General features: G+C 37.4%; 1 protein-coding gene across 2 annotated transcripts in view; it reads right to left on the bottom strand.

The window, feature by feature from the left end:
* The window catches only part of LOC114243804 (protein Wnt-4), a 108073-nt gene extending 100126 nt beyond the window's left edge, over positions 1–7947 (bottom strand). Inside the window, exon 1 of one of the 2 annotated variants that reach the window (XM_028175420.2) lies at positions 7405–7947. In XM_028175420.2, the coding sequence (XP_028031221.2) occupies positions 7405–7472 (68 nt within the window). In that variant the 5' untranslated portion in view covers positions 7473–7947. The remainder of the gene's footprint in view (positions 1–7404) is intronic. The other variant, XM_089739211.1, reaches the window with a different exon arrangement.
* Between the last annotated feature and the right edge of the window lie 4074 nt (positions 7948–12021).

The following is a 12021-nucleotide window of genomic DNA, read 5'->3' as shown; positions in this document are numbered from 1 at the left end:
CGATTCGTGAGAAGATTGAGGTACGCGACTCGGGAACCATTAGCTGCTCATCGACCTTCAATTACCTTCTCCCTCCCAATTTTTTTCTTCCACCAACCCCCAACCCATTAATCCTCAATTGCACTGGTGGTAAGATGTATTGTGAAACAGCATAGATCATCAGCATCCAAACTGACTTTCAATCGTGATTATCCAGTGACATTATTTACGAAGTGACTTTTGACTTTAGACCTATTTATTACCCTCGAATTCTACTTTGATTCAACATTGTAATTAATATATGAAAGCCATTTGAAAGCAGCTAAATGAAAGCGCATTAGTAATAGAATACTTGTATATTAAAGTACCAACTAGCCAGAAGGCGTCCCACGTTACGTCTTGGCTAGGTGGTGCGATGACCTCCGAACGGTGGCCGGCAAGAAGTGGATGAGGAGAGCCGCAGACCGGGCTCAGTGGTGTGGATTGGGAGAGGCCTATGTCCAGCAGTGGACGACTGTAGGCTGTTGATGATGATTGATGATGATATTAAAGTAATGTCACAATCCGTTCTGAATATCGCTAATTGTATGATAAACATCGACTCCTTTACTCGCGCGCCACCTGTCGTAATTTGATGGTACTATAACAAAAACCTTTCCCGAGAGCTCCAACAATAACTGCACCGATTTTTATAATGATCGAATGAATTGTTTGAGAAAGCATAGAAGACAAACAGTCCCTGTTATTTATTTAAATGTTAAATTAACAAATTCTCTTTAGTGTATTTAGGCGTATTCTTTTTTTTATCTATTTTTTTTTTCATTTTATCCTTTAATTTTAAAATATATTTTTTTTATTCATCATTTAGTTTTTAAGGATTCGTTAGTATGTAGTTGCGCTCGGCTAGACTCCTTTGCCTTTAAATCGATACCTCAGGAAACAAAGTGTATGTACTTATATGGCAAGTCCAATTAATACAATTTAAATCGAAACATTCCATTGCGGTTAGAATTTAAAATGTAGGAGCATAATACATTTTTTTTTATCCGTACTTTAAAAAATATAAATATAAATTTTATCATTATAAATTAAAGAAAATTCTTCACCACATATTTATGGGTTCCGCAAAATTTTCTCAAAGAGAAAAGGAGCCATCTATTTTAGGAATACTCTGTGTCGGAAGCGGCCCTGTCCTGTGACACATCAAAGCGCTGCTAACAGTCCAATATGGTTGAACAAATATCGCGAATTACACACATCTTATAGTAGGTATATGAAGCACTTGCAAAGATACCAAATTAATTATATTAATTAGTGCGGACTTCAAAGAAAAACTCCAAATGTCATGTTTGAAGTACTCATGAGGGTTTACGGCTTATCGTGCTCCGAATTTAAGGAGAAGCTTACTCTCCTCCTCCTCGCGTCGTTTCCTCACTGCTGAGAGTCGTTACCATCATATTTCGCCAGGATTTTACGCCTTGTAATATCCCTCCAGCGCCTCTGATCATTGGCCGCATGGCTTCGTGTAATGAGATCTCTAATGTGGTGCGGATTTGATAGAACCACTTGGTCGAGATGCGCCCGCGCGGTCTCTTTCCCTCGATCTTTCCTGTCACAAATAGTCTCTCTACGCCATCGGGTGTTTTCCGAGCAATATGACCGAAGTACTTGAGTGCGCGGCGAAGGCAGAGTGTCAAGTCTTGTCAAGACAAGGAACTATTATGAACAGTTTCATTAAGGATCAATATACAGGCAGCGACAGATTTCGGTAATTGAATTAAATCCACTGAGTTCAGTTGTTGTTGTAGTCTTAGGGCACCCTGGTAGTACGTAGGGCTCTCACAAGTTGTCTCCACTTCACCCTATCTTGCCCTTGCTCTCTAACATCCCTCCAGGTCTTGCTCGCAATTCTCACTCGCTCTCTACGGTGCGTCGCCAAGTATGTACAGAGCGACCAGTGTGCTTAGTGCGAGTTTTTAACGTTCTCGATAGCGTAAAAGTTAACTCAAATTTGTATGGAAGGAATGTTTGCCTACTTTTGCCGCTAGAGGCGCTGCTTCAACTGAATACAAAATTGAGTTAACTTTTACGCTATCGAGAACGTTAAGAAACTCGCACTAAGCACACAGGTCTTTGCCTGTCACGCGGTTGCCACTCAAACCCGATTGATGCTGCGTTGACTCCGCTGTGCCTTAGTGTGCCCTATCCAACGCTATTTCCGGTAGGCAATGTCTTACGCGATAGGGGTTTGGTCACATTTAGTCCAAAATCACTGCAAAAAAATTAGTTTTTTTTTTGTTTCGTATTTCATCGTTACACCTTTTTCGGTCAGCCCACAAATCTGAACGATAAAGCACTCCGTTTTAAAAACAATGAAAATTAATTTCAGTTTGTACTATTTTGTGTCCATAAGTAGAGGCAGTTTAAGAAGCAAATGTCTGTCTGCTGAGGTGCATATGCACTTGGAGGTTATGACCTTCAACTCCAAATCATTCGGACGCTTCTAGAAGCTACACGTAAAAATGACAATGAAACATCGCAAAGAGATACGTAAGCAACCGCTCTGTTATAAACATGTTCTATATTTGTAACGAAAGTATTCTAATTACATAGTGTGCACTCCTGAATCATACCGAGATAGTATTTTCAAAGCTTTCCTTCTATATTAAGAACTGTTTATAATGCGTAGACCTAAGAAGAAATGGATGGATTGCGTGAAAGACGATATGTGTAAGAGGGGAGTGAACGAAGAATCGGTATACGATAGGAAAGTATGGAAGAAGAAAACGTTGAGCCGACCCCAGGTGACTGGGAGAAGGACAGGAGAATGATGATGATGACGATGACACTCTCCGTTGAAAAATTTGATAGAAGACGTAAAATCGAAGACAGTTTTTGAATTAATTAAAATCTTTACTGCGTATTGCGAAATATGAGCCCCGTAAAATAACGCATTGAAGATTAAATATAACTGCATACATTACTATAACATTTAATAAATAATATTACATAACTAAAAAAGTATTAAGAGTCAGATTCTAAATACAGTGTAAATTTTAATTTCGCAACCTTTCTGTGTGGCCTGCAGTGTATCAATTACATAATAAAATGTGTTTGTTTGTGCTTATCAAGAAATGGCTTTTTTAAGTACAGTTCTAGTTTTACTTGTCATCATTCTGTAATTCCGGACTGGGTGAAACCAACATCTGGCTAAATATGCCGCGAAGCATCTACAAGAGGTCCTGCCACCAGTAATTACGCAAATTATAAGTTTGCGGGTTTGATTTTTATTACACGATGCTATTCCTTCGCCGTGGAAGTCAATCGTGAACATTTGTTGAGTACATATTTCATTAGAAAAATTGGCACCCGCCTGAGATTCGAACACCGGTGCATCGCTCAACACGAATGCACCGGACGTCTTATCCGTTAGGCCACGACGAGTTAAACATGTTCCGTGTTACATGATGGGCCAATTGTTAAATTTAATTTTCCTCGCTAGGGCTAATGTTAGCAAATTGGTCAGGTTAGAGCCCGGAGAGCTCACCTACTCTGTGAATCTAGCAGGACCCCTTTAAGCAACTAGAATAATAGATAGGGAAAAAAAATTGAGACTTCAAGCAATGTCAAAGACTGTCAAACACCGATGATACCCGAAGGACCCTGAGCTTCTTTTTGGTTGTAAAGATAGAGAAAAGATCGTCCACTGAGCGGGTGATATTGCTCGCTGGAGTGACGGCATTAATGTTGTTGTTCGGAACTTGTAGATACATTGCTTGGCGTCGTGGCCTATAGGATAAGACGTCCGGTGCATTCGTGTTGAAGCGATGCATCGGTGTTGGAATCCCAGGCGGGTACCAATTTTTCTAATGAAATACATACTCAACAAATGTTCCCGATTGACTTCCACGGTGAAGGTATAACATCGTGTAATAAAAATCAAATCCGCAAAATTATAATTTGCGTAATTACTAATGGTAGGACCTGTTGTGAGTCCGCACGGGTAGGTACCACCACCCCACCTATTTCTACCGTGAAGCAGCAATGCGTTCCGGTTTGAAGGGTGGGGCAGCCGTTGTAACTGTACTTGAGACCTTGGAACTTATATCTCAAGGTGGGTGGCGCATTTACGTTGTAGATGTCTATGGGCTCCAGTAACCACTTAACACCAGGTGGGCTGTGAGCTCGTCCACCCATCTAAGCCATAAAAAAAATACATATCGACGCTTAAAAGGAAAAAGTGACTAAGCGACAATAACTGATTTGTACATAAACGGTGGGCAATAACCATATACGATGCGCAAAAATATATATTTCTAGGTTTATTAAAATCATTTCAATCCTACAGCTACTAGCTAGATTCTACTACAGCTAGATTCGTTAAAATAAATTTTGTTTTCAGGTATTTCAACTTTAAATTAGTCTACTGTAAAGTTCACGCATTGTCGCTTAGTCACGTTTGCCTTTCAAGCGTCGATATGTAAGCTTATCTTGAAAAGTCGTGAGCTAGATTCAGGCATCTGTCAAATATCTTGTGCTATACGATGACTACCGGCACAGCGAATGAAAAAAACTTTAACTACTTGCTCTTTACCGAACATAGGAACCGTTTTTTTTCCTCTATGCTTAGTGCGAGTTTTTTAACGCTCTCGATAGCGTAAAAGTTAACTCAAATTTGTATGGAGTTAGAACGTTTTTCGATAGAGGCGCTGTTGCAACTGCATACAAATTTGAGTTAACTTTTACGCTATCGAGAACGTTAAAAAACTCGCACTAAGCATATTGTTCGCCTGTCTATACTGAGCCTTAATGATTTTTTTTTATTTTTTTTTATTGCATATCTGTGTGGACGAGCTCACAGCCCACCTGATGTTAAGTGGTTACTGGAGCCCATAGACATCTACAACGTAAATGCGCCACACACCTTGAGATATAGTTCTAAGGTCTCAGTATAGTCACAACGGCTGCCCCACCCTTCAAACCGAAACGCATTACTGCTTCACGGCAGAAATAGGCGGGGCGGTGGTACCTACCCGTGCGGACTCACAAGAGGTCCTACCACCAGTAATTACGCAAATTATAATTTTGCGGGTTTCATTTTTATTACACGATGTTATTCCTTCACCGTGGAAGTCAATCGTGAACATTTGTTGAGTACGTATTTCATTACAAAAATTGGTACCCGCCTGCGGGATTCGAACACCGGTGCATCGCTTCAACACGAATGCACCGGACGTCTTATCCGTTAGGCCACGACGACCACCAATTGATCTTGATAATTATCGTCCAAAACGTACTTATCATTAACTGAACATTTTAACCGAGAAAAATATAGAAAATGTTTATTACGCAAATATTAAAGTTTGTTCTATAAAAAATGCGATCTTTAGAAAGGCTCCAATCTGAACTCAGAACCTGGTTTTCCACAAGACGTTTAATTATTTATTTATTTATTTATAACTTTATATACTCGACAGTATAGAGGCGGACTTAATGCCATAGGCATTCTCAGACAGTCTACCTTAGGGGAGTGCAGAAGTGAACCTTGGCAAGTGTTATCAACTCAGTTACCAAAATAACGTGAAGCATCTTTTTTTTTCTCCCCACGGACGTCCACTTCTGGACATAGCCTACCCCCAAGCTTCGCCACAACATAGTAAGTTTGTAATAAGTTCATTTGTTAGAAATTAACTCATAATTCCTTTGAAACTACATCGTCTTAATACCTAACAGATTCATTTTGAACTGTAAACATTTACATCTGCTTATTATTTAGAATGTACAGTGTGTATTTTTTTAAGTAATAAGCATATTTTTTTATTCATTTACTCAAGCAATAAATCGGAAGAGGCTGTTTGATACGTCACTCCGTTACTAATGTAAATACATAGCTGTGAGGATCCTGTACTGGAAACAGTCTGCCTGGCTATTTATCAAACGATTCTGGTATCTAAATGTTTCTTTTTTTTAATTGTCGTATAGGCAGATGAGCATACGGCCCACCTGATGGTGAGTGGCTACCATCGCTCATGGACGTCAGTAATGCCAGGGGCAGAGCCAAGCCACTGCCTACCGCTTAATACTCTCCAGAAGCCTCGTTTGAAGAAGGACATGTCGTAGCGCTCGAGAAACACCGTGGAGGGGAGCTCATTCCATAGCCGGATGGTGCGTGGCAAAAAAGATCTCTGGAAACGCACTGTGGATAAACGTAGCGGCTCCAGGTAGTATGGATGAACTCTACTCCGGTGGCTGGCGGTGCGATGGTAAAAGCGAGATGTCGGTATCATCTCAAACAATTCCTCAGAGCACTCCCCATGGAACATACGGTACAGAATACAGAGGGAACCGAAGTCCCTCCGCAGACCCAGAGGTTCCAAACGATCCGTATGAATGGGATCATCAATAATCTGAACGGAATGTAGTCAGATGGAAATTCCCCATCATATTCTGTCAGTATTAGTGTGGCGGTAGCAAAACACAAGATATTTGACAAATGTCTGAATCTCTCATACGACATTTTCAAGATAAGCTTTTATTTACACAAGTTCCGAACAACAACATTCGGACCGTCGGTCTACCGAGCAATATCACCCGCTCGGTGGAAGATCTTCCCTTTGTCGTATACCTTCAATTAGCCTCATAATTTACGCGTAGCTACCACCATCCCAGCCGTATTAGACCTGAATCAAAGAATGCGGCAGTAGTGTCCAAAAAACTCAGACTCCGACCTAATTTCTCGTGGTGGGGAGTGACATTTTGATGTCTATGGGCTCTGGTAAACATCATTTCACTAACAACACCAAACACAACAATACCAGGTGGGCCGTAAATTCACCAAACTAGTGCGATAAAATAAAATTTTAGTTAAATCTATACTAATATTATAAACAGGAAAGATTTGTTTGTTTGTTTGTTTCGAATAGGCTCCTAAACTACTGGACCGATTTGAAAAATTATTTTGCCATTAGAAGCCGACATTGTCCCTGATGAACATAGGCTACTTTTTTGAATTTTTTTTGAATTTTTTTTTTTTTGTTTCATGTGTGTTTTAATGTTTCCGAAGCGAAGCGAGGGCGGGTCGCTAGTGATATAATAAACGCAAGAAATGAATTGAGCTAAATCATATAAAAAAATGTAAAGTAACTTATACTATTTTACAATAGTATAGATTATTAGTATATATCAAATGTGATTTACAATAATCTGCTAATATTGGATAATAAATGCTAATACCAGAAACGCAATTATTACAAAAACCGGTTTTTAATAAATTAAAGATTCAGTACACAACTTTAATTAATAGTCTAAATTTCTTTAAAAAAGTTTATAATTTTAAACAAATTTTAAAGAAGAAAGAACACTTTTAAAGAATTTGTAAAACAACAATTACGATGAAAGCTTTAAAAAGTTACACGTTTAACTTACCACCAGTTACCCATAGCAGCTTGAGCCAGCATGAGCAAGGACCACAATAGTTTCCAAAGCAGCAGCATCGCGCCTTAATTATTTGAAAAAGGTTCACTACTCAAACAAACATCCTCCAAGAAAAAAATCACTTTACAAATCAAACACAACGCGACCACTTCGCGGTAACATTATAAACAAATAAAACATAAAAACAAAACTCCAAACACAACTTTAAAAAAAAAAACACAAAAAGTTTCGAAAATTAAAAAATATTTTTTTTAAAAACCCGCGGTAGCAATTAAAAAAAATTCTGGAAATATAAAAAAAAAAATGGCGGACACGTTTAAAAATCGAAATTAACCAATCGTTGAAGTTACGTCCGTCGAATCTCTGCGTTCGAGCAGGTGGATGTCGCGAACCACGCTCTTTGAAACACAAAACCAGACTGGCGAGTGGCGGCTAAGCTGTAAGTATACCATAGAATTTCTCTGTAAGGGGAAGGGTCGCACTGTAGGGCGTATAGGTGCAGTATGCACACTCGAAACCCTACCACGAACGTCGCATCTCGAAATACCAACGCGAAAAATGTCATCGCAATTTTTTATAATAGTAAAAAATGGCCGTAAATCCGCAGCTTAATACGACTCCTCTGAAAGTTAAGACGAAAATATTAATACTGATTTCAAAGTTTACGCATATAAATCGTAATTTAAGTAAGCGATCTCATTCTTAATGTTGAATACCTGATTTACGACCGTGAATGTTAAACTCTAGCAAATAGATGCAACTAGAAATGTTGATTTTACTTCGCCGGTGAGAGATAATTCTGATAAGGTTAATTGTGGTTATTTATGCTGCAACTGTGATTTGTTTATATGCAAATTCATTTTGTATCAGATAAATTTCGTATCTAGTTAAAACTGCCACAATAATCTTTTTAATATTCACGCAATTTTCGACTTTAGATCCATAAATACATAAACCAATAAATAAAGTATTGTAAAAAATGTCTATCCCGAGTCAACGCTTAGTTTATCATAAACCGCAAACAGAAATGAACCAAATAATTATCTAATGAATAAATAAAGCATTATCGTAATGTTGATTTAATGACATAACACAATTATCGGAAATCCATTCACAATTTCTTGTCGAAACAAGAAACAATTGCAATAAAAAGAGTTTGTCAGTCAATTCTAAATGCGCTGTCTTGTAAGTTGTAAAAGTAAAAAAAAAGTACAATGAATTAATGTCATCACAACCAGTTCGGAATGAGTTTCCTGATGGCCACAAAACGATCGAAATAAATGTCTTTTAAATGCTCCGGATTCTTAAGGAAATTAAATGGCATTCCTTAGAAGATGCACTAAGTTTACCAACCTAACGTCATAGGATTAAAGGTTACTATAGAATGCAATTTATACCTACTACCTAAATATAAATTACTTGACATTAGTCCTTAATTATCTTTGTCCGTAAAAATGCCGATTAGAACGTGCTTTGGCAGAAAATAATTCTCGTTGTACGCCTATATTTGGCGGGACACAATCTAATGCTTTTGAATTATGCTTTAGTATCATAATTCTCAAAGAAAGCTAACCCAAAAAAAATAGGTTTCTAAATCAGTTCTATTCTTCGTTATTTAACCAAAAGCAGGTTAAGAAGCTTTGCCGTTGGCCAAAATTGGTTTACGATTGCCTATGTATGGCCATACCCATAATTGGCTGTAGCAATTCTGAACAAAAATTGAGTCTATATAAGAATAGGTGCATCGTAACAGTCCCGAGTCGTAAGTAGATTTATAATATAAACATATTAAATAAGGTTTAACTCGAATCATAAAAAGATTCAGCGTGAATTATTGATAGCTGCCATGCCATGCCAATATACGGTTTAATTTAGACAGTACTTCCTAAATTGGTATTAATAATACTGCTTTAACCAAAATGTACCTCCAGATACTTCAATAATAATACCTTATATATACCTAGAAACGCAAATCCCAACTAATAATCAAACTACATAAGTGAAAGCAGTTGATACGATATCCAAAGTTTTCGTGCTGATATTGTGAACATAGACAACATTTAGTGGTGGTAGTGCGTAATGTAAGAATCCGCTGGTGAATGGGAGGACGGGACCTCGACCTTGGATCTCGAGGTGACTAATAGCATAGAAGTTGCATCTATCCCACCCTGAGCTTCATCTAATATAGTAAATGATATTGAAAAAAAAAAACTACAAAACTCTTTACCGCCAGGAGAATATTAAAACTCAGACGTGTTGGAACACGCGTGAATTTTTTTAAATGAATCAAATTATTTTCCCTTTCCGTAAACGAATCACAGATAATATGATGGGGATTGGCATTCACACCGTCGCGGTCGTGTTTCGGCGTTTTTGATCTCTGCAATTACATTTTTACTGCTGTCGTTAAATAAGGGAACAAAAGAGCAGGTACACGGACGTATCCAGAGATCTGGTGTGTCTGGGGGGTCGTAAGCTTTTCAGTCATGATATCGATGGAAGAAAGCGAAAATGTCGTAACTTGAAAAAGCCAACTTAACACCATAGCCATAAATCTATGTATTTATATTAATATAATCAGATAAGCTTTAACACACCATACTATACCAATTTTCAACTTTCTTTAAATATAATACATATATCATGAATTTTTGAAATAGTTTTATGGCTCTGGTCTAAAGTTGGGTTTTTCAGTTACAATAATTTTGTTTTCTTCCGTCGATATATTTAATTAACATCCACCATTTTCCACCTTATGTAAGTTGTTACTAAAGCTTTTTGAAACGCAAAGTGAAATGTTAAATTATAATTTGATTTCGTTTATCGAAATAAAGTCGCTTAGCGCCAAACAGATTCACAGAATAAGCTCATCCAATACCCTATCTCTAATGCACCCGTTTCTTAATATCGCGCTTTTTCATGTGGCCTTTTGTTTCTCGCTAATCAACAAACAAGCTCACGACCCACCTGATCACTAAATCGCCCAAGATGTCACTGAACCCCAAAAACATAATGACGAGTTTCATTCAAGATTCATCTTAAGAAGTGATGCCTTAATATTTTGACATAGCAGTTTTCGAACCAGAACAAATGCTTTTTCCGCGGCAGGATACGCAAGTTGGTAAGTATGTTACAACACTCTGAGAAGGTTACTGTCCAGTGAGACCCTTATTAGTGATTGATGACAGCCAAGAGAGGAGATCCGGTGATGCTGTTCCAAACAACACCGCGCTTAAATATTTACGTGAATTCATCGAATTCTCAAGAATGGGAACCTCAGCGGAACTTAAATTGGTTGCTTAAAATTATTAAATCTACAAAAAATCAATTGTCAAAATTGAACAGTTATTAACCCCCAATAATATTGCTTAGTACGTACCTGCACAGGTGGGCCCTATTGTTGTATTTTTTACCTTCCAACGTTTTTTGTCGATGCGAAATTGGCGAAGACAGCTTGAAATTGTTATTGGAGTACAAAAGGCTTACGGTACATTGAGGTGCACGTAGTTATTTCAAAGTTCTACTTTAAAAATGGAAACTGAATAATTACTGCTTAAACCGTCTGGTGTAGTGGTAAGTGACATGGTCACTACACAAGGGGGTCGCGGGTTCGAATCCCGCCAAGGGAAGATATTTGTATGATAAATATAAATGTATTTTCCAGGGTTATGGATGCATATTAAATATATGTATGTGTATAATAAAAATCTTACATTTATTTCCGTTATCTGGTACCTGTAACACAAGTTCTTTACGAACTTATCATGGGACCAGTTAACGTGGCGTGATTGTTAGTAAATATTTATTTATTTATATTTATTTATTATTATATATATTAAAACGATGCATCATTTCAAACCTTGACAGTACTTTGCAAACGAAAATATTCGCTTTACCAGACGCGACTTACAGTCACGGACTTCATCATTGTTGATGCACTGAAACCATTGGGGCGTACCACTGGTCCTGTGGTTTGTATGTGTGTACAAATTTGAGTTAACTTTTACGCTATCGAGAACGTTAAAAAACTCGCACTAAGCACACAGTAACTAGTAAGAAATACTGAGCTCAATTCACGACTATTCCAGCCAATCTGCGTTAAAAGTGAGGACTCAATTTAAATGGTTTGAACCATTATTTCATTACAAAGAATATTTGTGAGGTGAGTTCATCGGGAATTTAAGATTACGACTATAATACATTTGATGGCATTTTCTATATTACTAACAAATTATAAATGTAAATTAAAAATTATTTTTGCGACAACAAGGATACTGGAGACGATTCCGTAATATTTTTAACTAGAGGTCCCGCAGTAGTCGAAATTCGACTATAATTAATTGGAATTGTAAGTTTGTACACTATTATGATTGTATTTTATACTTCTATAATCACTAATTTCGCCAAGACTACACTATAAAAAATATTAACAAATATAAACAATATTGAATCTATTCTCAATTTGACAACAGACCTCAAGAACAAAAGTTTGACAATAAATAGTATGCATGCGTGTGTACGTCAAATACTTGGTATGTAGTGTAGGTAATGTTTTCTTTATTGATTTACTGTATCTTTTATGTATTATTTAAAAAAAATATTAGCATT

Source organism: Bombyx mandarina, chromosome 28, assembly GCF_030267445.1.
Source record: "Bombyx mandarina strain Sakado chromosome 28, ASM3026744v2".
NCBI classification, from domain to species: Eukaryota; Metazoa; Arthropoda; class Insecta; order Lepidoptera; family Bombycidae; genus Bombyx; species Bombyx mandarina.
The sequence above is the reverse complement of the archived record's forward strand: the minus strand, read 5'-3'. Positions and strand labels throughout refer to the sequence as shown.